Source organism: Erithacus rubecula, assembly GCF_903797595.1.
Source record: "Erithacus rubecula genome assembly, chromosome: 14".
NCBI lineage: Eukaryota > Metazoa > Chordata > Aves > Passeriformes > Muscicapidae > Erithacus > Erithacus rubecula.
The window spans coordinates 7,971,064-7,997,688 of record NC_136666.1 but is presented as its reverse complement, the minus strand read 5'-3'; the positions used below and the strand labels follow the sequence as shown (position 1 = coordinate 7,997,688).

General features: G+C 43.5%; 1 protein-coding gene across 2 annotated transcripts in view; it reads left to right on the top strand.

The window, feature by feature from the left end:
- The window catches only part of SV2B (synaptic vesicle glycoprotein 2B), a 63,976-nt gene extending 38,298 nt beyond the window's left edge, over positions 1–25,678 (top strand). For both annotated transcript variants that reach the window (XM_079318167.1, XM_079318168.1), the window contains exons 3-13: positions 5,359–5,539; positions 6,138–6,289; positions 8,112–8,245; positions 8,989–9,078; positions 11,176–11,286; positions 12,377–12,465; positions 13,171–13,335; positions 15,838–15,971; positions 16,714–16,914; positions 19,516–19,675; positions 20,686–25,678. In XM_079318167.1, coding sequence (XP_079174293.1) covers positions 5,359–5,539; positions 6,138–6,289; positions 8,112–8,245; positions 8,989–9,078; positions 11,176–11,286; positions 12,377–12,465; positions 13,171–13,335; positions 15,838–15,971; positions 16,714–16,914; positions 19,516–19,675; positions 20,686–20,869 — 1,601 coding nt within the window. In that variant the 3' untranslated portion in view covers positions 20,870–25,678. The remainder of the gene's footprint in view (positions 1–5,358; positions 5,540–6,137; positions 6,290–8,111; positions 8,246–8,988; positions 9,079–11,175; positions 11,287–12,376; positions 12,466–13,170; positions 13,336–15,837; positions 15,972–16,713; positions 16,915–19,515; positions 19,676–20,685) is intronic.
- The last annotated feature ends 947 nt before the right edge of the window (positions 25,679–26,625 follow it).

Genomic DNA, 26,625 nt, shown 5'->3' with positions numbered 1-26,625 from the left:
TGCTGCTCCCAAGATGCAGCCCAAGGAGCATCCTCACCTTGAGCAGTAGGGGGAAAAGTAAAGGTGTTTTTGTGATTTGAGAACACCCCACATTTTGTGTAGGTCTGACGTGGGGATGAATGGCTGTGTCTCCATCTGTGAACACTGTGGGGATTTCACCTGATGGGTTCCAGCCTGAGGAGGTTTTTGTTGGACAGAAAAGAATTTGTTTGGCCACCTCTGTTGAAATCTTTGCTTTAGCAGAGAGGTTGGGTGGTGAGAATCAGATGGTCCCATGAATATCCTGCTGCTGGACAAGCCCTGTGGGGAGGTTTGAAGTTGGCTGAGCATGAACATCACTCACACTCCAAACCTGGCCCGTGCTGTGCCACAGCCACATGGGCTCACCCACCCACCCCCTCCATCCCAGCAGCCAGATTTGCCCCATATCCACACACAGACCTCCCAAAATGGAACTCTGCCCCTCCCATGGGAGATCCCCTTCTCAGTGCCTGAGCCACTGGCCATGGAAGGAGTCTCAGTGCTTGGATTAACCAACAAGGAGAGTGCAACAGGACCAGCCTTTCCTTTGACTTCCACTTAAAGGTCAAGTTGATTCATGGGGAAAGCATTAATGAGCCTACAAGGAAGAGCAGAATGAAAATTGCAGGAAGAATGGAAAGAAAAGGCCACCAGTGTTCAGCTCATCCTCTATCAATACCCTGCTCTGTTCTGGGATATCACTATGGTACAACAGTCAGCACTATCATTACTTTATTCCTCTGTTTCAGTTACTTACAATTGGATCCTCTGCCTTGCCACATCCATCCCCTAAATTGTCCAGACCTGGCTCACAAAGTTATGTTTCTGTCCATAAGGTGCATCCCTAACAGATTCTACAACAGTAACCAGTATTCCAATTTTGTTATTATTACAATTTGAACTATAAGATATCTAAGGTCCTAATAATTTTCTCTTGTCCAAATGCCTTCCCTTTCAAGAGGCTGTTTTTTTACTGTAGGCTGTACTGGTAGTGGCCTGGGATTGGAAGGCAGGTAGGAGCTTTCCCATTCCTGTGGTTACTGGCTCCATGCAAACCAGAGACAACCCTGGCCCCAGGCAGCCTCTCACCTCCCTGACAGCCCCAAGGACTCTGGGACTAATTCTTCTCAGTGAGATATTTGGGTTTTTTCTGCTCAATTTTTTTATTTATTCCACAATTTTTGTCTTGCCTTAAAAGGGATTATTTTTAGATGTGCCTCTTCTTTAAGAACTTTAATCCCATTAACTAACAGCAAGAAAAAAATCATGTTTGTGATGCAGATTTAGGCAAACTTTGAATTTTTTCTGTTTTTTTTTCTTAAACACCTAGAAGTTTACTTTTAACTATATTGAAGTAGTAAAAATACAGTTTAGCACACCAAGAGCTATAAACTGTATTTGCAGTATATTCCTTTCCTTATTCCTAGAACTTCAGCTTTTAACTTCAAATTCCTGTCTAATATAGATCACACAACTTCAGTGAAGGCTAATAAATTTCTTAGTGTGAAAATGCTAAGTATGTTACCCCCTTTCCTAGTGGGAATAAGCCCAGTCAGTGGTCACATATTTTCCTTATAACTTCAGCAATGGATGAGTCATAACCCAAAATTTATTCATAGAATTTCAGCTCTTTGGTTTTCCACCACTTTTATGGGAGCCTGTTGCAGACTTTCCCACAGGCATTCATTATTGTCCAGGACTTGTGGAATAGCCTGCAAATAATGGCTTATTCAGAGTTGCCCTTAATATTTCATCTGAGCACCTCATGTGTCAATTGGGAAGCTGATCCCTCCTAGCAGTCTGTCTGTGTGGTTTGAAGCCAAGTTTAGAAGTGAATATTCTGGTGCAGAGCATTGTAATGCTGTACTGTAGGATATGTGATGGACAGAACTAGCCCAGCATAAGGAATACCATTCTGTGATCACTTTTCTTGGGCCAACTCTCCCTAAAATTTTAGTTTCCTTGAGCTGAGCTAGGTAGCAGTAATCACTGTGTTCTCTGGGACATTGTCTCCCTACAAAGAGGCTGTTTGAGTAACTATTCCACTCCTCCCTGGGTCCTTGTCACCTTGCTGTCAGTCCAGGACACAGCAATCTGCAAAGCAGATCTTGTTCTGCACCCTGGGTCCTGAGATCCATCAGCTGACAGAGTGTTCTATAGCAGCTACCTCAAAGTTTTAATTATATTGGCCAGAACGTGCAGTCTTCACCAAAAAAAAGACCTCTCCATGATAATGAAGTGTTCTGTTGATTTTGTTTCAACCCTGAAGCACATATTTCCATAACCAGGATCCTTCTCTCAAAACCTGGCTAAGTAGACAGTCTCTGGTTGTCCCTGATATTTTCTTTTCTACAGATTTTATTGTTCTACATTTCTAGGGGACCATGAATCAATTGATTTATCATATACAATAACTAATTAAAGCAAATCCTCCAGATGAGTTTGTGACATTAACAGCTCTGCTGTGATTTCTTTGCTCACTGTGTGATGGATGCTGTGTTGCAGAGACCCAATCTTCCCTTCCATCACAAGTTTGAGCTTAGTCAGACTATGCAGGGGTTTGCTTACAAAAGCAGCTCCACTTCTTGATGTCCAGTTTCAAGCACTGCCACATTCTATGCTGAGCCCACTCTCCTCCTGGCCAGAGAACAGGCTGCCCCTCACCAGCCACTGCAGTAAAACACCACCTAGAAGACAGTAACAACCTCCTCCACCTCCTGCTGACCTAGGATGTTTTCTGTTACTAAGAGGATTTGGATGAACATCTGCCATCCAGGGATTTTCTCAAAAAAAAAAGAGTTTGGCAGAACATTTTTTCTTCCTCATCAGGGTCTGGCAGTGCTGGCAGGGCTCTCAGTCAGGTGGGTGACTGTGATGCAGCACTGAGTAGATCCAGGGCTCATCATCACTTCCTTCCACTGGCTGCCATCAGAATTGCTCCATTAAATGTGGCTCAGGAGCCAGGGTAAAAGCATTAAGCCATCCAGCACTGCATTAAGATCCTTCCTTCAGGAAGTTTTTTGATTGAAACTGTTTTTGCTTTGGCTCACCCTTGTAATTTTCACCTCAGTGAACAAGCTGGACGTCAAAGTAAATAGAAATAGAGACCCCAGACTCTGAGATGTGTCTGTATCTTCTCTTCAGATCAGAACATGAAACCTTTACACACCTTCAGATCACCTCACCAGGACAGCTTGGATCAGGAGGGTAGGGCAGGGGGTGCAAGGATAGGTTACACAGAGCCACATGCTTATGATGGAGGTACAATTGGTCAAATCTTGCTCCACAGTTCAGCCACAAAGGCTTTTTATAGACAAGAGCAGATTTTTTGCCTTTGACACACAAATCCTGCCCACCAGACATCATATGAATTGAAAATAATCACTCACAGAGAGGTGACCCCACTGTGGAATAAGGAGATTTAAGAAATACAAACTTTTCCAAATCTGATCAATGTGACACAAGTGTCCTTCAAATGCTGCAATGGATCTCTGCTGCATAGCTTTTAATTTAGTAATGCATTTTAAATCAAGTGCAGGCATTTGCAATCAAAAGGAAGACAGGATCAGCTGCCAGATAACTCTGCATTAGCCCTTGCTGGCTTTGCTGGACAGCACAGAGCTGCCTTCAGCCACCACACTGATTGTTTTGTTTAAACATTAATGAATTACAAACACATTCATTGCCACCTTGTTTTCCAAGTGTGTTTGGCAGAACAGGACCTGGGGAAGACATTGGCTCCCAAGGGAAGCCAAGCTTGGTTCAAGGTGAGGAATGAACTCCAGAGCCAACCATGCCTGAAAAATGTTTCTTTTAGCTGTGTTTCTTCAATCAGTGAATAGGAATATTTCCTGTTAAGGCAGTGCATTTACTTGCTCAGCATCTGATACCTTCACTTGAGGCCAGATTCAGAGATACACTGCTGCTTTCCTTCAACCCCTGCTCACCTGGGTCTTGAACCTGACACGTCCCCAGTCTCCAAACATCCTGAAGCATCAACTTTTTCCTTCAAGAACTCCCTGCACTGCAAGTTCTGCCTTCTGGCAAGCAGATGTTCTCCATCCTGAAATATCTCAGCTCATCTGGATCACATCCAGCCATGGTCAGGCCCCATCAGGATCTCCACACAGGATTGTGCAGCCTATAGACACAGGCTACAATCCTGTCAATGGGGTTTGATATGATGCAGGAGAAATTCTTGGGGCAGCCTCTTGTACTTCTGTGCTCCCCAGGAAAAGCCATGGCTGTAACCAATTTCTTCTGAACTGAATCTTGAAAGTAGATAAAATAAATGAAAAAATATATTCCTGGACTTTTGAGCATTATTAACTAGATCTGTTTACACTGGTACCTGCATAAAGCAAAAGACAATGGAATCTGTGGCTCTTCTGCAGCAGTGGCAGTAGAAGAGCAAAGGACAGCTGCCATGTTCTGCAGGAGAGCAGCAAGCACAAACTGAGCAGGGTACAGGGAAACTACCCAGGGTGGAAACCCATTCTCTCCTACTCAGCCTGGCACTAAATGAGTCACTGAGACTGTCTTTTGAGGACCCCACAGTAGAAGATCTAGTGAAGTCAGGTTAAAAAGAAGAATCCATCTTTCTTAAAAATGCTAGAGAGAGAACTCTATAGAGCAAACTGCCTAGACAAGCCTTAGATTCTCCCTTCTCAAATTTTCAGTGTAAGACTGCACTCTTGAGTAAGCTGTCCTTTAGTTAGATGCCAGATCTTGGCTCAGTAATGAAGGAAGTAGCTGAGCTACACGAGGTGAGTCTGGGTAACAGACTGATCCTTTCAGATCCAGCTGGGAAAAGCAGAGAGTGAAAGAGAGGAAAGGCTGCAAAGAGATGCAGCCATGCTTCAGCAGTCTGCTCTTACTGCTTTCTGAGCATAAACAGCAGCCTGACAGAGCCTCTCCCTACACATCCTCCATCCTGCTGCACTCGGGGGGTCAGAGGAGTTAAGACATCAGACTTGTGTTGTATTGTTGGTGGCACATAGCTGGGACACGTGCACCCTAAGCTGCTTATGCCTGGCCATTGCTTACGTGCAGGGGATGTGTGGGCAGCGAGGTTGGGAAGGAAAGAGGTGGGTCTGCTCAAATAAGGGTATGTCCATACTGCCTGAAGTGATGCAAGCTCTCAGGAACAAGATGGGAAAATTGCTGTCCTGCCAATGGGCAGAGATTTGGCATCTGAGGTTTGGGATGGTTAAGAGTATCTTTATTGCACAGTATGCCAGGACAACATCAGCTGCCACGTGGGCACTTTAAAATCTGCTTCTACACTGTGTGCTATTTCCACCCTGTTAACAAGCTGACTGTCTCTCTCACTTCCAGGCTTGATAGTCTACTTAGGAATGATGGTGGGGGCTGTCTTGCTGGGTGGCCTCGCTGATAAACTGGGAAGAAAGCAATGCCTCATCATATCACTGGCAATCAATGCTGCCTTTGCCTTCCTCTCCTCCTTCGTCCAGGGATACGGATTCTTCCTCTTCTGCCGCCTTATCTCGGGCCTCGGGTGGGTACCAGGTGAAGCTGCCCCTGTCCTGGAGGAGCCCCAGCACAGCTGGGCAGTGTGGGGCTGTGGGGTGGCTGCTCAGGAGATGCATCCCTGGTACCCAGCTGGGATGGCATTGCCATTTGGGATGTGTGGCTGGGTTACCTCACCCTTGACCCTTAGAGCTGTAATGGTGGGAAAGTTTGATTTGAAAGTTTGATATTGCCCAAATTGTGCAGAAATGTGGGTGAGACTGAAAAATGTCTGCCTCCAAAGCCTCCAGTGAGACCCTCAGCAGTCTCATTGGCTGCCTGTATTTTGCCTCCCTAAAGTGAGTGATCATGAAATAACAAGAGAAGATGTTTAAGTGAAGAACAGGGTATTACTCTGGGTTTATACAAACAGTACAGGAAATTCACCTTTTAGAGCAGGAGAAGAATCTTGCTCATCTCTGATGTCTAAGATCAGTCCAGCTAAAGAGAGATTTGCATTATTCCTCCAAGTCTCACCTCTGAGCAGCCCATCTGTGAGTGTGACCTTCCCTCATTAAACATGCGATCCTAACCACAAAGACATTGAATAAGACTCATTTTCCCCATGTGCTGTTTTTTCTCCTCAGTATTGGGGGCACCCTCCCCATCGTGTTTGCCTATTTCTCTGAATTCCTGTCTCGTGAGAAGAGGGGGGAACACCTGAGCTGGCTTTGCATGTTCTGGATGATTGGTGGCATTTATGCTTCAGCAATGGCTTGGAGCATCATCCCACATTACGGTAATTTGTGCTTTTGACTTTCTACACCACCACATTCCTACACCACTCCAAACCTTTGCACAGGCAGTGACAGTTCTTACAGATACCAGCATAAATATCACTGAAAATAACAGATATCTGAAGTGCTCATAGATCTCATAAACTGACTGCATGATTGACTGATGGATACTGCAGATAGGATTGGATGGGGCTGTTTTCCATCTAAAGCCTCAAATACATCCCCTGAATTACACTGCTGGAGCCTGAGCTCTTAATATAAATATCAGTTCATTTGGGGGAAAAAAGACTGAGATTATATTCCAAAAATTGATACACTTATTAAAAATAAGCAACTTTAATTGGGAAATTACTGGATGCTGTGAGTGATATCAGTGAGGACAGCACATGTGCTTTCCCTTAGCCAAGTGTCCACACTGTCAGGGCTGTGTCTGGTGGCACCTCTGCCCAGCATGTGATGGGCTGAGGTCACTTCTGACTTCACCTAAATGGATGCAGGAGTGGGATGGGATCCCTGCCCTCAGCTGGAAGCGGGAATGGAAAAGTAGAAGGCTGCAAACTGAAATTTTCTTGTGCTCTGTGAAGCAAAATCTGCATGTCACATGGAATTCCTTGTAACTTGTGTATATAACCTAGGAAAACACCAGAAGCAGATATCTACTGGAAAAGATTAATTCCCCCAGTATTCAGTGACACCAGCTGTTTGCAAAATCCTGTTTGAGGAAAGTAGAACCGTTCACAAAACCCACAAAGGAAACCACTAACATTTACCTCTCTATCATTTCATTTTTAGCACATTGAAGGCAGTATAAAGAAATAGTCATGCTTTTGATTGATGTGACAGAGACTGTTGGAAGAAATAGGCAAACTTATTGCAGTGGTGTCAGATAGAAATAATTCTGTTACCTGCAACAACATTTGCTTTTAAAAGCCCTTAGATATTTACATTAAAATTATTTTTCAGATGACTTTTTGATGTTGTGTTCGTGTGTTTGTGTTTGATTTCCAGTGTTCCACCTACTATTTTGGAACTTTGTGAAATCATTAGAGCACCATGACTGGCTTAGATGAGACCTCTGCAAAACCCATTACTTGTTGATTTCCTTATTATGTGAATAAGATTTTTTTATAGGAAAAAAAATTATGCAAGCACTCCTTATGAGATTTAAGCCTAGGAAGAGTGAATGGAGCAATGTCAGAAAATGATGCTGGACTTTCCAGTTCTTAGGGAATATCTAACTTGGTCAAACACCAGGAAAAGAGCAGGAGAGGGGGGTTCCTCAAACGCAGGATTAGGATTTTGATGTTTTTAAATCTAAACCCCAGCTCAGCTTTTGTAGGTCTAGAAAAAAATTAAGCTTGCTTTTCTTGCTCGTTCCCATGAAATGTAAAATACATATGTGATGCAGGAGATGGAAAGAGGCCATCTCTAATGTGCCTCTCAGATCAGAGATCTAACCTTTGTAAACCTTTGGTAACATCACTGGGAAGCCATCAGTTATGGCCCTTTTTTCTGCACCATTTTCCATCCTCACCAGCCTACAGCTGCACAGAGCTGTTCCTGTCACTAGGTGATTTCTAAACTCAAAGATAAAAGAAGGTTCTTAAAAGGCAGAACCTGAGCATGTTCCAATTTCTGTAATGAACATGAACTTGTGCTATCTACTGAGCATGCTGTAGAGCTTCCAAGAGCCACCAGAACTAAGAATAGCAAACTTTCAACCTGTCCTCTTATCATACACAGCTGCAACGTTCAGAGCTGCTTTAGCAGAGAAAAACTCAGAATTCCTGGTCAGTATTTTTACTGTTGGCTCCTTGTTTCCAGGCTGGGGGTTCAGTATGGGAACCAAGTACCACTTCCACAGCTGGAGAGTCTTTGTGCTGGTGTGTGCTCTGCCCTGTGTTGCCTCCCTGGTGGCACTGAAGTTCATGCCTGAAAGCCCACGGTTTTTGCTGGAGGTAAGATGATTCATCTCAAACCTTGCAGTCTGATATCAGCAGAGGATGGCAGGTCCCTAATGTGTCACTGCCTGTCTTTCTTCTTCCCATCAAACACACAGAGCACAAGCTCAGAGGCAAAGCCACTCTCACATGTCTACACCAACTCCACAGACTGCTTAAACCCCAAAGATTGCAGACTGTGGGGTCAATCACTGATGATTAGTGTGTCACTGCCAGATGGGGTACAGAAGGAAGGTAGTGAGAGATGGCAATTTTATATGGCCAACAAAAACATTTTGCAGAGTTTGGGCATGGAACTACTGAATCCTGGTGGTAGAGCAAAGGGCAAAGTACATTTCACTGAGTAAAATGCTTACACCTCAGCAATCTTAAGCAAGTATTCTGTATCTCCACTTCACAGATGGGAAATGTAGCAATACATAGGCCAAGCCTGCAAGTGTTTAGCAGAGTTGGGATGTGAGTCCAGTTCTCCTCATCCATCTCCTCTTCTTTCATCTGTTTTTAAAGCTCTATCCCTGACCCCTTTTCTGGCTCAGGAAATTTTAGGACAATTCCTTTCTCCAGCACAGAGGGGCTGCACTCTGTGCATACCAACCACACTTTCAGCTCTTTGGGTTTCATGCAGCCCAGGCTGGCTGTGTGTTTTTCCACTATGTTAGACCTCTAGAATTGCTTTCTCTCTGTGCATTGATAAATTACAGAGCCTGAACACTTGCTTTCCTTCTCTTTGCTGTTTTCAGATTGGTAAACATGATGAAGCTTGGATGATACTCAAGCAAGTTCATGACACCAACATGCGGGCCAAGGGCGAGCCAGAGCGGGTGTTCACGGTGAGCTGAGCAAAGCCATGGGTTAAGAAAAGCTGCACATGCCCTCCTTAGTGCAGCACAGCACTTTATTCTTCCTCAGCAGTCTTTCAATGTAATCTCTCCCCCAGCAACCAGAAAAAAGGATTGGGAGAAACATTTTGTGTGTTTAAACTTAGATGCCAGTGTGCTTTTCCAATAATTAGTCAAGTCTGTCAGTTGCAGTGAGTACTCTTCATTCCTGCTGTTACTCTACATCCTTCAGACCAGTGATTTCTCAATTATGCACGTGCTTAATTGGCCTGCTCTAAGAGACTAAAACAAAATAAGAGAGATATTAGCCACGAGGGAGACCTGAGTCACTCCTTTCTCCATTCTGGCTTCTAATCAAAGTCTGATTAAACTTCACATACTTTCTAATGAGCTTTCCAAACTCCACCTGCCTCATACCCAGTCTTTAATCTCTCCAAGGGAAAGTGGGATGAGTGGCTATTACTCATTGGTCTGCTGCTTGTTGTGAAAAAGGTCACACCAGCAGAGTCATTAATAGCAAAATCAGAGGAAAGGTTTATGCTGGGGTTAGCTGCAAATTACTATAATTCAGTTGTAAAATCCTGGTGAGCCAGCCAGGGAAGAATTTTTGTTTTATTATTTTAAAGATGAGAGCACACATGCTTTTAAAGGATGGGAAAAAAAGTAGGTGCACTTGTGTGTGAAATGTATCTTTGATCAAGAGGGAGAGCAATGCTCCATGTTCAGAGGGGTTGTCAGGAAAATGTGCCTCTCCAGAGTGATCCTTCAAGGAAATTAAAGTTTCATATCTGAGCATGACAATTGTGTGCAGATTCATGTAGGATCTGAATGAGCGTGTGTTATTTTTAGGCTACCAACCATTTGAGTAATGCAAGCCCTGATAGCAAAGGTGAGAAAGATGTTTTCTTTAAATCCATCACTGGCTTTGCTGTAACTATGAGCTGGGAAATGAAGCTCAAATATAAATACATATCAATATATATATATATCTCACAAAGTAGGGCACTGTGAGAGTCTGAGCTGAGTAGGAGAATGCAGGAGGAGCTGTACAGCTTCCACTAGTGCTCGTTACTCCATGCAAGAGTCGTGACTGCAGTGGAGGAGCTGAGCTGGGTATCACACCCCGAGGCAGCGGCTGAGCCGAGATGTACTGACACCCACAGGGGCTGATCAGTGCTCCTGGTGTGGCACTAACTCAGCTTCTGTGCTTTTCTGATAGGCCAGAAGTTGTCAGGTTGTGGTGAGTCAGCTGGTACGGGACAGTTCCCAGATCTGACATTTATTCAGTGCCAGGATGAGGAGTGCAGAGACTCCGCAGCTGAGCCAAGGCGCTCGCTCACGCTCAGAAATTTATTCAGCAGATTTTTGCCTCCTCCATGTGTTTACAAACAACTCTCTTTTCCTTGAGTATGACCTTTAATTAAAGTTAAAGGCAAATATTTACTGGAATCCATTTGTATGTTTTTGTGAGCAGACCAGTTCAGGTATTCAGCAGTGAAAATTCAGATTTTGGTGAAGCAAACTGATTGCATTGTGTGGGCTCACTTGGTGGCAGGATGCATTTTCAGCTGCAAAGATTCCCATCTACACATTCATTTGTCATAGAAGTTCTGTCAGTGGTATTTAAAAGATGTTGAATGAGAATATTCCTGCTAGCTGGAATGAAATCCTGAGGACACAGTTTGGGTACAAGTGGCTGATCTTGGAGATAATTTTTACTATACTTTCTGAGTCCTAATTTGTAGTGGGAACCTGAAGACAGAGAAATGAAGTAGTATATAGGTATATTAGCCAGCAAATGAAAGATTGAAGTGGACATGATGAACTTAAAATATTTCATGGAAGAAGAGAGAGAGAGGATAAAGGGATGGATTAAAAGAAGGAAGGAAGGCTTATTTCTGTTAATAGTCTCTTGCTGTAATTAAATCAATTAGCTCAATTGCTAATGCTAACTTTCAAGGAAAAAATAATATGGGTTATTAGGTGGAAACATTGCACAGAAGACAGTGGAATTTAAATCCACCCAAGATCAATTCTAGAAATTTTAGTCTATTTTTTTCCTTTTTTTTTTTAAATTTTTTAATCCAGGTTTCCTATATCAAAACTCCAAAGCAAGTAGATGAATTTATTGAAATCCAGAGCTCCACAGGGACCTGGTACCAGCGGTGGCTGGTCAGAATCACAACTACTTTAAAACAGGTAAAGAGAAGAAAAAAACTTCACTCAGTGCCCCAGTACCTCTTTGCTTCAGGTCATCGTATCTTGAAACCCTGTCTCTCACCTCAGAAACCTTCTGTTTTTTGCAAAGAGCTGCAATCTGACTGCACTTTCTGTTCAGATGTGTGCCCCTGCAAGCTGCCATGCTGCCAGCCCCAAAAAGCCCCTGTGAGCATCACTGTCATCCAGCAGAGCAGAGCTGGACCAGCCACAGCCCCAAGTGCTTGGCTTTCCTCCTGGGCAGATAAATATTGATTCTCTCCCCAAGCCTAAGTGAAATTACCACCTGCAGTGGAGGCAGAAAGTGTTTGCTCTTTGTTCCTGCTGAGACCAAGTTTCTAAGAATGTTGTATTGTCTCCTAGGCTACTTTAACCCTTCACACCTGCTGTGCTGCTCACCTAATGCCCATGTGGAAAATCTTGCTAGAACTTCTAGTCTTGAAGGATGAGCTGAAAATAAAGGAAAGTTTTCTTAATTAATAGCAATGCAGGTGCTATACTATTACTATACTTTCACAGCAAGATAAGAGCTTGAGGAGTTACATCCCCTCATGTTCTTGGCAGCACTTTCTGTAATGAGTCAAGAACAGATCTTGGTCTGCCTCCTGCTTGGCTTCATCCCTACCTGATTTCATCTTATACCTCCTAAAGTGCCAGCTGTGTTTGGGCTTTTGCTCGTCAGAGAGCTTTGGATCTCAGTTTGAAAGTACTCCTGACACCACACATATATTTGAGAAGATAAAGTCAGAGGGTCTGAGAATAATCTCATATCCACATTTGCTGATATAACCTGAGAGACACTGCCTCATACCCAGCCCTAATCATGCACTCCAGTTCATTACAGAGGACTCAGATCAAGTGCTCTTGCACTGAGCTGAATAAGTGATTTTTTTGTAAGCCATTTACTCGATAAATATAATTTTGAAAAAAAAAAGTAAATATAAGCCACACATCTGACCTTCCCCTAATGAACCTATTTTTCTGACATTAGGTTTATGATGCACTTAGAAATTAAGCTGTCAAGTGTCTGCTGGGGTGTCCTGGCAGCTAATTCCTTGTTGTGGATTTGTAGGTTTGGGACAACGTGCTATATTGTTTAACAGCCCAGTACAGGATGAACACACTGATGCTGGCTGTGGTTTGGTTTACAATGGCCTTAAGGTAAGGAAGATATTTCTTCGTATTTTTCAGGAACCTAAAGCATTATTCAGAGTCTGAATAGTTATTTACACATGCAAATTAACTGTTACAGAATTAATCCTGGTCTTATTTTAAAGAGTCTTTATGAACTAAGCCTTGCTCTCCAACAAATATTGATCAATCTGATTGCTTTATATGAAGTACAAGGTGCTTTGAGCAAATCAGGACTTGAGAAGTGGTTGATAGCACAGTAATAAATTGACTTTCTCACCTTTAGATCTTCCATTTGATCTTGTCCACACACATAAAAGACACAACCCTGCCAGATTCTCAGCTCTTCCTTAGTCTAGATCAAAACCACTCAGGGTAGTCTAAATCTAAACTACAGGTAAATTTTGTCTAATTCCCACTTGAACTGCACACTTGCAGAAATCAGCCTAATTTGTTTCTGCTGCTAATTCAATGAATAGCAAGGTTAGCACATTTCTTTATTCCCCAGCCAAGGAGAATTGAAATGAATTGTCCTGCTTCAAGGGTGAGGGAATGGACCAACATGCTCCTGAGATCAGCAGGGTGCTTAGAGTGCAGAAACACTGTGCTCAGTCCTAAGACTGAGCAAGATTTTGTGTCAGACATGCATCCACATTTGGAGTTAACAGGCTGACAAGCTGTCAAGTAGATTTTTGGAAGAATCTTGTGCCTCTGACGTGTCTCCCAATCCTGCAGTTACTACGGCCTTATTGTCTGGTTCCCTGACATGATCCGCTATTTCCAAGATGAGGCATATGAATCCCGAGTGAAGATCTTTGATGAGGAGGAAGTGTCCCATTTCACCTTTAATTTCACCCTGGAAAATCAGATCCACAGAAATGGGGAGTACAGGAATGACAAGTAAGTGAACAGAATTTGCTTTGATGTATTCAAACTGAAATAAATGTCTAGAGAGCTCTTTCTTTTCCATTTTCCATCAACTTGAACCTCTCTGTTGTTCTTTTGGACACTCAATCTAAATCTCTCAAATCCCAGAGGCAGTTTTTGACAGACAAAATACCATTTTAATCTGGTTTTGCACCTACTTTGCCTCTGTCAGTGACTTCTGCAGAACCCCTGTGAGGAGTCCTGCTTCCAGCAGCCCTGTGCTGGGATCAGGGCAGTGAATGCAGGGGTGATTTCTTTTTCCTTAGCCCACACTGACATCTACTGGGCTTTGGCAGCCACTGGTAATGAAGTTGCTGCTGTATTTCCAAAATATAAAGCTGTTTCTTCTTGAAGTCCTCTGTATTAACTACCCCAGTCTCCATCCTGCAGCCCAGTAGTGCAAGCTGGGCCATCCCGGGGTGCCTCTCCCACTGCAGTCACTATCTCCCACAGACCAGTGTGTCACCTTCTCTTTCAGTGTTTTGAAGTCAGTGAATTTACTCCAGCAGAACATCATAGCTTTCCTTTCTTTTTCCCTCCTGTTTGGGCTGCTTGTTTTTTCTTCTGTGTCCAGCTTGGACCCAAATCACTCTGTTCCACAGCAATGTAAATCCTAGTCTTTCCATAACTACTTCTCAAAATTAAAAAAAAAAAAAAAAGGAAAAATATCTCGGTGTAATTTCTGTGATCTCACTGCCCAGGGTAGACCTAACAGGATGCTGCTCCAGCCTTGCTGGAGGGAGTTCCTGCCCATGTTACACAAAACACTCTTTATTTTAACCTTCACAGCTGAAACCACATCTCATTGCCCAGACAGGTTGTTCCAATCTCCTCAGAACTATTTGTCCCCATTTCCTTGTTGTATATTTGATATGCATTGGTGGGGGACACCAGCCTGTGTTCCATGTTCTTCCATACACCTTCCCTGTAGCAAGGAGCTGAGCTTGATGCAAACCTAGCCCCACAACTCCTAAAAGAATTTTTTTTCCCAAAAGAAAGTGGTGAGAATGGATGTTGATTAAATTCAGAGATTGGGGACAATTTTTCTATGCCCAGAGGAGATGCTGAATCTTTACTAACTTCATTGAGAATTGAGGATACTCAGCACCTTGCTGGATGAAGACATAAAACTGTGATGTAAATCACTATTCTCCTGCCTTGGCCCTCTCCATTTCAAATACTCAAACCCTCATCAAGCTAAATTGCAGCAATGCCCAGAAGTTATCTCAGAATGGTTTACAGCTGTGTTTTCCCTGCAGCCCTAGGCTGTGAGCTAAAATTCCACGGATCACCAGGCCATTGCTATCTGACTCTTCTAAAGTTTGAGTGCTAGGAAAGCAAACTGCAGGGGGGAAAAGGGTTTTAACAGCCTTTGGGAGTAAATACATCACAGGCAAACACACCACTGAGCAAATGCAGAACAGCTTAAGTTTTGCTGTAACCTGTGAGACCCTCTACATGTAGCAAAACACTTGAATAATCTTCTTGTGGTATTTTGTGCATTAATAATTTCTGTTAGTAGGCTCAGTCAAGATGCCCTGCAGTGCTCATTTAAAGGTGTAAACAACCATCCCGTTACGCTGTGTTAAAAGTGCCCAATTCAATTAAGCTGCAGAGTATATGTTAGAAGGGTTTTTCTCATCTGCTGACAGTCATAGCCTCTTTAACTAGAGCAATAATGCTTGTTCCTAATAGCTCCTTACATCCTCTAAACATGCCTGTGCATTACCTAATACATCTTCTCAGTGTTCCTGCAAAATCTCACAGGTAAATCAATATTGTGTCATCCTCCAGGCAGCCAGGTCAGACATGTCATGCTTCCTACCAGAGGAGAAATCAATCACCTGACACAGTTTATTATTTTTAGTGAAATCTGTTTTCATTACATGATAAGTAATAAACCTCGAACAGAGATGGTTACAAGCAGAACTCAGATAATCTCCCCACTCTCTCCAGAATCCTTACTGCATTTTCACTTAAAAAATCACTTTGAGTTTAAACAACTGTCAGAAACCTTTCACCAAATGGCTCAATAACCTCCTGATAATGTCTGGTTTTATTTATGATGGAGGAAGGGGGAGGCTAAGGAAAGCATCAAGGTCAGCTCAGGAAAGAAATGCTCTGCATTGAGTGAAATTCTGTGTTCTTCAGGCAGACTAGGACTGAACATGAGAGAATTTGTGTCTCCTCAGCTTTAAAAGCACATTTTCTCAGATGTGATTATTTTGAGAAATAGAAAAACTGCCCAAATCCTAAAAGATTCATGTCTCTTTAAAGAAAATACCTCTTCAGACCCTTCTCTCCTAATAAAACACAGAAGGATCTGGAAGGAGTTGTACATTCAAGCAACATCTTTTCTATAAATGACACCAGAAATTGGAATTAGTGCTCTGTCTCTTGAAACAGCCACTGCCCACTCTACAGTGTAGAAAATATCTTAAAGCACAGAGTGAAGTTCTGTTTCCTGCCCCACAGATTTATTGGCATGAAATTCAAGGAAGTGAGATTTGAGGATTCATTATTTGAGGATTGCTACTTTGAAGATGTGAGATCCAGTGAGACCTTCTTTGAAAACTGCACCATCATCTCTACTGTCTTTTATAACACTGGTAATGGGATTCCTGCTGCTGTGTCATCTCTGTAACTAGGAACTATTTTATCAGAAAACTATTTTATTAGGACTGTTTTAGCTGCTTCCTGGGAGAAAGGGTGGTAGGGATGTGTGTGTTTGAGTGTGTGCTGGGTGATGAGAGTGATGCTGGAGGAAAAGGGTGTAATTGGAAGGGTGCAATTGGAATAGGGTGCATTTGGAAGGAGGCCTGAGGTTGCTCCATCAGTGATTTTAACCCCATGGCTTCTGGTGTCTCTGGGTGTTACATGGGAAATGTAAAATCCTGTGCTCAGGCCCTGACAGGTTAAAGAATGGCAAAATTCTCAGCACTTTACAGCTCAATTCAGAGTAAAACTGGCTTAAAATATAATTTCAAGCCACCAGCATTTAAAGGTCAACATTAAAATAGTCACTAATTTATACCAAAAAAAGCTCTTAATTTCTACTCTAATAAAGAATAAATTATAATGCTAAGAAAACCAAAGCCTGCATTACCTTGTCCTTGTGGCATGAAGATGCTTTCTCGGGTGACTCCATGAATAAATGGAGTGTATGAGCTTGCATGTACCAGAAGCCAAGGACCCAGCCAGAGCTTACCACTCTATTAAATTCCCACTGAAATAAACACTCCCTGGCCATTTCCACTGGATGAGAAACTTCTCTTGGGTCTTTGGTTGGTCTTTGCAGCTGTGTGAAGGAGTTCAGCCAAGCAGGCTCAAGCCTTTGCCTCTTTCCCTCAGATCTCTACGAACACAAATTCATCAACTGCAGGCTCATCAACACCACCTTCATGAGTGAGAAGGAAGGCTGCCACATCGACTTTGAGGAGGACAATGATTTTCTGATCTACCTGGTCAGCTTCCTGGGCAGCCTGTCCGTGCTGCCAGGCAACATCATCTCTGCACTGCTCATGGACAAAATCGGGAGGATAAAGATGATCGGTGAGTGGGGACGGGGTGATGGGGCAGGGCATGGGGGAGCACAGCCCTGCAGAGCCCTCTGAAGGGCTCTGAAAAGCTCTGTGGCTGCACAGGGCATGGCTCTGTGGGAATGAGACATCCCCAGAACAAAAGGAGCAGAAGGATAAACACTACAGGGTGAGGCAGGTGATCTACTCCATAGCAGTGAGAAAGTGATCTACTCCCCACCTTCTCACCCTGCTTTTCTCTTTGTCTATAATACCTTTTATTATTATTATTTTGCCTATTTGTAAAATCCTGCATGTTTTTCCAGTGTTCAGCAAAAGAGTCAGAGCTAAAAAGGGGCCTGTTGGTCCTCTTGTGTTGCTGCTGAAGTCAAAGCCTCTGTATAAATAAATTAACATTTTGCTTGTAGCAATGAATATTCACAAAGGCTATTTGATGTGGCAGTTTGACAGCCAGGAGTTCCCTCTTTTGGTTTTTATCTGATTTTCAAGTGATTGCACAAGCAGCTTCAGAGACCATATGGTAAATTAACTGACCATGCCACAACTAAGATAGGAGCCATCCTTTAGCATCATAGGAATGAGTTATTGAGTTATCATCTTATCAGCTTTATGGATACTTTGGGAATTGCTGGTATTGCAGCCTCCAGGGTTTAGACCTTGCTCTCCAGGTACTGTGGGAATCATGCCCTGAGGGACAGCCAAAGGAAGGTAATAAAATCAGGGATGTGGCTCAGGGGTAAAGGATGAATCTCTCTCTTGAGCTCCTCTCTCTCCTCTGAGAGCAGAGGGAAGGTTTAGCTCAGCCTCACATTCAGACAGGTTAAAGTAGAGCAAAATGACTGATGTCTCAGGAATGCACACAGAGGGAAAATGAGCATTCATGGGGTGAATTTGGAAAAGACCCAAACAAACCAGAGGGTCTGTGAGAAATAAATTAGAGGAAGCTGAATGAGGATCAGATTGTCCATCCTGCAAACATGTCAGCATTTCAGCATTTTCATCTGGAATTGAGATGACAGCTGGAGCCCTAAATGCTTATTTCTCCTGCAAAACGAAGAGAAAAGGACAAAAATTAGCAACGGCGTGCTGAAATGTTTCACTATGGAATTTCCAAGTGAAAGAGCCTTCTGGCATCCCACCTGTATCACTCTGTCAAACATATTATTTCTGGTCAGCTTAACAGGAAAACTGAATTTTTCCTTTGTGTTATGTGCCTCACTGAGGCTTCAGTTTATTTTTGTGACATCCTGCCAAGCCTTCTCTGGTACAAAACAGCAGATCTCATGGTGACCAGTGCTGGCTGGGCTTTTGCAGCAGGGAGAAGATCCACACCACACTCTGGGGATGTAGTTTGGCCTTGTACCATGGAGGAGAAGTGGAGTCCTGCACGGGACTTTTCATAGGCAGGCCACTGAAGTGGCAAGATGCAATATAATGTCCAAATTGAAGCATTTTAGTTACACTTCAGCATCCAAATTATTTTGGATGGTGCTAAATTGACTCCAAAACCACCAAACGACAGAGAAAATTGTTTACTTTTCTGGTAATAAATGGAAATATTTCAGTGATAACAGAATATTCCGGTGAAAAATAGTTTGATTTTTCACAAATTTAATCTTTCAGGTGAAAATTCCCAATGGGGTAGAAAGCAGTGATGTAGCTATTAATATTTCTGAATCTGAACTGTGCCTAACTGAGCATGAATGCTCTCACTTTCTCCCTTGGTGATGTTCATAAAATTATGGCTCCTGTGCAAATGTGCCATGAAATCTAATGATGTTCTTATAATTAAAAGAGACCTCAAGTGCTTCGTACAAGTGACTGTAAATTATCCTAATTGGGACTAGAAATGTGTCAAGTGACTTCAATGCGATATGAAATGCACAAGCTTATCACTTGAAACTCAAGTTGAAAAACCTTCACAATGATGCTTCCTCCTCATTGACTTTCATGTTTACTTGCCTCTGCTCTTCCTGTGTCCATCTGGAAGTCTGAGATGCTGGAAGCCTGCCTGGAAAAGCCTGTCTTCACAGTCTTTGTAGAGCAGGACTATCAGCAAGATCAGGTGGACATTGAGAACATTTCCAGGCTGGTTTCCAGCATCAGAGAATGACAGATAGGCAGCACTGAGGTGTTTCTGGATGCTCACATGTTGGATTTGAGCTATAGAAGAGCAGCGAAAAGGATAATGCAAAATAGTTTTCGTGTAATGGAGAAGTAAAAGAGAGTTTTTATTTGAAGAAACACTACACTTATATATAGGGTAGTTTGTGTAATACAAAATAGAAAAAGCTCATTGGTTCAAGAAGGCAACACCTCTTTGAAAACATGCTTTCTGCAAAATATCACTAGACACACACATGGCTGTGTGAACACAACAGGTGTTCATTTATGTTATTCATTCTTCCCTCTCTTACCTCTGAGAAAAGTCCCAACAGTCTGGGAAAAATTCGAGTTGGATTTTTCCATGAGCCTTCAGCATTGTCCACACTCACAGATTTAATTCTTATTGGGATGAAACATCATCACTCCAAAGCCACCTTTGCCAAATGTGCTTGCTCAGCCGTGGTGAGGGGAGCTGGTGCCAGAGTTGTTCTGTTGGTTGGCCCTGCAGGTGGCTCGATGCTGATCTCAGCCGTGTGCTGCTTCTTCCTGTTCTTCGGGAACAGCGAGTCGGCGATGATCGGCTGGCAGTGCCTCTTCTGCGGGGCCAGCATCGCCGCCTGGAACGCCCTGGATGTCATCACCGTGGAGCTCTACCCCACCAACAAAAGGTGCTCACACATTTCTCCTTTACTCCCCACCCTCTATCTGATCGCCAACAGAAAAAGCTGTCTTAGAGACATGTGGGTGGGGGAGATGCATATTTTTATTTATTTTATTCTCACCCGTCCGTCAGGGCTGTGTAATCCTGGGTCAGAATAGATATTTTCAAGAATAATTCTGCATGCGTGGCAGGTTGAACACAGGGATCACGTGGACATATGGAAATTATGAGCTGATAAAGAATAATAGATTCATGATATCACAGAATGGTTTGTGTTGGAGGGGACCATAAAGATCAACAGGTTCTAAACCCCAAGCCAGAGGCAGGGGCACCAAATGAAAGATGTACTCTATAATTTCCATGGATGTGCATGGTCTGGCCTTTCACACTTCATCCTCAATCCTCTTATCATGGCTCATCACTGGGGCAACCTTCCCCTCCAAAACCTGGACAAAACCATGTACACAGAGTGATTTGGGATATGGGGTAGAACAGGAGACTTTGGGACAATGTCTTACAGATTAAATCTTTCCTTACAACATTACAAGCCCCTTTTTGCCTTTTTCAGAATGTTGGGGAAAGCTAGAAATGAAGGAGAAGGACTTTACATTGAAAGTAGTGTGCTTTTAGCTGGCTGAAACAGGATTTAGAGGAGAGATGTGGTTGCTTCTCTGGTGACAACCCATTCCAGGAAGTCCTTGGAAGGGCTTTGAGGAGATCTAGAGTAGATTTTGTCCTGCTGTCTTTGGGGAGGAAAAAGGCTGACAGAGAGGGCCACTCTAGGGATAAGGAGAAGGTGAGGTGGAGAGGAGCAATAAGTGCACACAGACATTCTCCTCATTCACACAGACATGCAAAACAGTTGCATCTATTTATCTCCTTATTTATTCTGCCCAGTTTTACTTGCTAGAATCTGCCTGTGCAACATAAGACCATCCCCATTCACCCATCTAAACATTCTGTAGCTGTGCCAGAACCTCCCTCCTAACCATTGCTTTCTGCTTTTCCTCTCCACAGGGCAACAGCCTTTGGCATCCTCAACGGGCTGTGCAAGTTTGGTGCCATCCTGGGGAACTCCATCTTTTCCTCCTTCGTAGGGATAACCAAGGTGGTTCCCATCCTGCTGGCCTCCTCCGCCCTGGTGGGAGGGGGCCTGCTCGCCTTGCGCCTGCCAGAGACTCGAGAACAGGTCCTGATGTGAGCAGAGAGGCCAGGGGGTGTGGGGGGAGGGCAGGTGTAGAAGAAGAACAAAAAAGAGCTGTGTCTGGAATACCCAAAATGTTTGTTCGATGCTGTTCTGTCGATACCTCAAAGCGAGACGGCAGAGGGGAAGAAAACCCGCAGGGATATGAACAAAACCATCGTTTCTGACCTTACTACAGCCACAACTGGTGCATGCAGCCCCCACACACCCCTTGCAGAGCTTGGGCTCCACCTGCCTATGCTGGGAGCCCCCTGTCCCCGAGCATCCCCTGCAAGGACACCAGACAGCGCTGTGAGCCCACCTGGTGTGACACGGGAGGACAGACCCGACCCTCCTGCCTCTGCCCAGCTGGGACACCCTGCCCTGCCTGCCCACCCACTGGGACACTCAGAGCATCCAGGGGGAGGCAGGAAACACACCTGCTGGGCGTGAGCTCCACCAACAGGGCTAAGAGTTGCACATGTGGCCAGGCACCCCAGCTGTCTTGATTTTGGGATCACCACTCCACCCACCTGGAAGAGGGAGAGTCCTGATTTCTCCAGGATGTGAGGGTGGGTGCTCAGCTGTCTCAGAAGACTCAGAGCTTCAAAGCCCTTTGCTGTCTTCACTTGGGCACAGGGAATCACTAGACACCTTCTTGCTGTGGAAGAGAAATACCTAAATAATTATATATATATATATATATATATGTATTTACACCTACTTGCAAACATACATACACCCATTGAAGTGATCAGCTATTAAAATTTAGGATTTTTAATTTCTGCACCCTTAAGAGGATTTTAAGAGTGACACTAAAAACACATCCCAGTAATTCAAGATTATCAGGAGTCATGACTGATTTAGTGATACTTTATCATTTACATCCAGATACCAAATATTGAAATGTATTAGTGGCTGGGAATATATATTTCTACAATGATTAAGAGGGGTTTTTTTTCCTATAACTTTCACAGAGGAGAAGTTGATATGACATTGGAGCATTCCACAAACCAAATGTGTATATATTATCCAGTGTAAATAGGGGATTTTTGCCTAATACCTAGAGTATGGTAACTGTGAATTTACCAGCATTTTAGCCATATTATTTCAAGACTATGATGCTTGATTTTCTAATATACTTGGGTCTCATTGAAACACTGTAAGCACAGTTACTTAAAGCCATTTAACTTGTTACACAGGGAATGCACACAGCAAGCTTCCACTGTACAGAACATTAAATTCCCCATTAAGTGGCACAGTTTAGTTTGATATCCTGTGGAGAACATTTCTGAAATTTGTGTGCCCTTTTTTACCATACAAGTTCAGTCCTGTTGCACCTGGAGGCAAAGTGAGTTGTGTATTTTGGGGTGTGTTTTCTTGGGAAACCAGAATGAAAAGCATCTAGTCAATAACACACCAGAGCTCACATTGGATGAGATAACACTAATTATACCCTTTCAACAAGCTCAGCAATAGACCAGAATTGATCTGAAGCCACCACATAATGCAGCTAATCTGTCAAACCAGGATATTTTGTGACATAAAAGTTATTTTGTACTTTTGCTGATGATCTTATTTACCTTTTGTTGGATCTTCTTAGTTGTTATTTTGTTAGTTTTTCCTTTTTTGATTATTTTTTTTTAGAGAAAACCAAGCAAAGCTAGGCTGAGACCTGCAGGAGTGATGTCTCACACCCCTGCCTTTGGCTGCACAGGCACAGCCCCTTGCTCTAAGGCTGCAGCTCTGGGAGTCAGCCTGGTGCTGCTGCAGGGGCAGCTGAAGGACACTCAGCAGCCTTGGAACACAAGCAGCAAACCCTTGCCAATGAGGCAAAAGCCTCTAATGAGCATCACTTTCATCATTGTGTCAATCAGGGATAAACACTCATGGATCAGCTAGGCTACAATGGGCTGTTTGAGGTTTTTGACCTTTATTCTGAGGTTTATGAAATTGTTAAAATCACAAGCTGCTGTAATAACTGAGCTGATATTATGCCTCATTTCTTCATTTTATGGGTAGCTTAGGGCTTTGTTTTTATTATTTATTTTATTTATTTGTCTTCAAAGCAGCAAGGTTCCATCTCTAAGGTAGGAGTGAATGTAATTATGTCCTTTGGCAGCAGTTCACAGCTTCTGCTCAGAATCACAGCCCAGAACGTGGGTTTTTTCTCTAAGAATATCTGGTCCTTTTGCACTATGAGAAACAGTTTAAATATGTATTTTAACACAAAAGATCACCATGACCTTTAGGTTTCATCCACTTTTTTGGGCCGTGCTTACCAATTATCACACTGCATCAGGGCAGGGGGGTGAAATTTTGTTTCATTTTCTGGACTATTTGCTTGTGCTGCTCTGAGGAGCCAGAACCTATTTGTCTAAACATTTATTTTGCGTACCATTCCTATTTACATGTCACCCAATGCTCACAGCAAACCTATTTGTGTTCTCCATTGACATTTTGCAGTGACATTAATGACATCATTTATTTTGCAAAACTCCCCTGTTAATTTTCAGAGAAAAAGAAGAAGAAACTGAAATCTTGAGGAGATAGAAATGGCAAGGTAATATTAGGAAATGTAATCCAACCTTAGAAACTTTACAGAATGGCTCTTTTACAGGCTGCTAAACCTCACCTCACAGACCAGCTGGGACAAGGTATAGGATCTCATAGTCAGTGTCACCTGGAAATTCTTTGCAGCCCTAAAATCCATGGGTCAGCCACTTGAGGGCTAAGGGATATTTATTGCATGTGTTGGGACAAGGCTCCAAGCCCTGGCTTGACCAGGAAGTTTGGGCTCTAACAGGAGAGATCAACCACACAGCACAGCTGGCATAGGAGAGCCTGAGATAAAGGACAATGAGCAGAGAAGGAAGAAAGGAAGAGCTGAGGAGAGCTCCCATCACCTAGCTGAGACACCTAGGGCTGGACTGAAGGGATTCCCATTGTTCTCAGCTGAAAGGCAGAGGCAGTGCATGGGACCCTGCCCAGGCCCTGTGCCCAGCTGGACACGACTTGCCCTGGATATTCCTGCTGCTTCAGGGACAGAGAGATCCAGGGCAACAGCTCCAGCTCAGGCATTTGTGACACCTGGGCTGACATCTCCCACCCAGTTCAGTGAGGACAGCTTAGGCAATATTCCAGTGTGTTTGTTTGCTGTCCTTGCCATGGTGTAAACCAGCATAGGTGTCACAGTGCTGCTCTCCAGCAAAGCAGCTGCAGGCTGCAGACCCTCTGCATTGCCTGGGGCTTGTTTTGGGCTCAGTTGCAAGCCTTGGCCACCTGCTAGGCTTAGCCTCAGCCATGGATCCTTGAGCCTCAAGCAAGGGAAGATTGCTCCTCAGGCACCTCCTCTGATGGCTCAGCTTAATTTCTGCTGTAAAATCTGCTGTTGAAGGGCCAGCACACCTCCTTCCCCAGCTCCCCTGCCCACGACAGTGAACAGTCTCTCTCTTGGATACACTGGACCATGCACAGAGAAATCTGCTGACCACAGGTCCCCTGATGGTCTCTGCACAGCTCATGGAGTCATGAACTTTACTGCAACAGGGACACAGAGAACCAAGGCAGAGGCCTTGCCTTAAATCCCAAAGATATTTTCTAGAGGACAGCTGGACCTCCTCACGTGTATGTGGCACACCAGGGCAGCCACTTGGCCAGGGACATTGTGGCATGGGAAAGGTGAGTCTGGGGAAGACAAACTGGCCTGCTGTGGCCTTGTGGCTTCACTCTGGAGTGGGAGGAGTCCATTGCTGAATTTCTGAGCAGGCAGACACAGGCTATTATAGGAACACCAAGCACTGTTGATACTATTATTAAAGACCAGTGGTATTACAATAAAAGTTCTGCCTCCTTGTATTCCCTGATGATTTAATGGGTTGTGGTATTGTGATTTATTCACTCCAGTTGTGCAGGACAGCTCCTGTTACTGCCTTTGGCTCTGCTACATCCTAGTGATGGTGCTGCAGCTTATGCTGGGTGGGGTGACCCCCTCCTTGCCCATATCAACATCACCCTTTGATATTCCCAGAAATGCTACGGGACTTACAAATGCTGGTGTATGGATCTCCTGGATTATGAAGAAGGTCAGTCTTGGAAAACCCATATCCAGAGGTTCTGCACACTGGGAAGTGCTCAGGCATCCTGGTGTCCTTCAGTGATACTGGAGAGGCACTGAGGGATGTTCCCTGAGCCTGGGAGTGGTCCAGCCCCAAGGCTGGGCTCACACAAGGGCACAGAGCAGGATTGCATGGAGCTGAGCTTTCTGCAGATGTCCAGAGCCCTTCCAGGTCCTGCTTCAAGACCTCCAACTCAGAGTATACTCTGATGCTCTTGAGGAGGCCCTAGGTCCTTTTATATTCCCTGCTTACATCCTTTGGCTTTCCAAAGGAGTCACAAAACCTGAGATGGTATTTTTAGCTTTATGTAGATTTAAACCCTATGCATTTTATTTTGCATTAAGTTTTTCCCTCAGTTTCTCACCCTTATATTAGCAAATGCTGCTTTTAGGAAGAATCAAGCCTGGGAACTGTGAAGGAAACAAAATGAAATTAATTTCTTTGCTGTATGTGATGCTAGTGCTGTATAAATGTACACACACTGCAAGTCCCACTGTAAATAACACCTGGCATTGTGCTTTAATGGAAAGTTTCATTTAGATGTTCTGTCAACTCTGTGTGTGAAATAGCCAATTCCAGTCCCTTGGTTCCTTTCCTTCATTTAAAACCTTCTTTTATTTTTTTTATTTGATCTGTGTCTGGTCGTCACTGGAAATTGCAGCTGTTCAATGGACTTTGTTTTTGTTCTCTCTGTCACATTAAAAGGCTGAAAGAAAAAGAATGGCTCTTGTAGTGTTTGTTTTTAATGTACATTTTGAGCCTTTTACAAGGGCTATATTGGGTAACTTTGTACCCTGACACTGTGGGTGCTTTCTTTGATATTTGCTACTTGTTCATCCTTCCTCTCTCAAGCAATCCCAACTCAATTAAGTCTGCCTTCTACCACAATCCTTCCACATTGTGGACTTCCAAACATAGTACACAAGAAAATCCTTACCCTGAAAAATTTTCTGGCAGGAGGAACATGAAATATCTTCAAATGCTGTGCAAGACCAAAAAGCTAAACTCTGCTTTGTGACAAGAATGAACCCCCAAAGAAGCATTGCTTTTGAGGCTTGTACATCATTTGACCACAGAATACTCCCTTCTTGGATGTATTTCTTAGGATGTGAGCTCTTTCTTTTCATTTGCAGCTCTTTGTATATATCTAAATGTCCAGGCCATGCTTTCAGAGCAATGATACAAATAGCAGCAACTGTACAGGAAAAGAGCTCATGGTACAAGCAGTGAAAGCTGTCTGACAGACTATGGAGTTTGTGCAAGAATTTCTTTATATAGAACATAAAATGCAGTGATCCCACTTGTCCTAGGCCCACTGAAGGGTTTTGATTTGAGTTTTGATGTGGCTTGTAGTTAAGAAATTTAAATGCTGAAAAATTGTTGGGTAAATCAGTGATTAATCCTCTCATCACATCCACTGCAACATGCTAAAGGTAATATTAAAGTGAGAGATAAAGAGCCAGAGAGATTGGAAATGTTATAAATAAACCATGAAGGTACTTTCCCTCAGCTTGGGTTCAGCTGGATCCCATAGGACCTGTCTGGGCTGGGATTCCACTGGGTGAATCAGAGCCAGCAGCAGTCTGGGATTGGTAAGGACTGGTTTTAGGCATGAATCAGTAAGGACTGGTCTCAGGTGGGAACAGGTAAGGACTG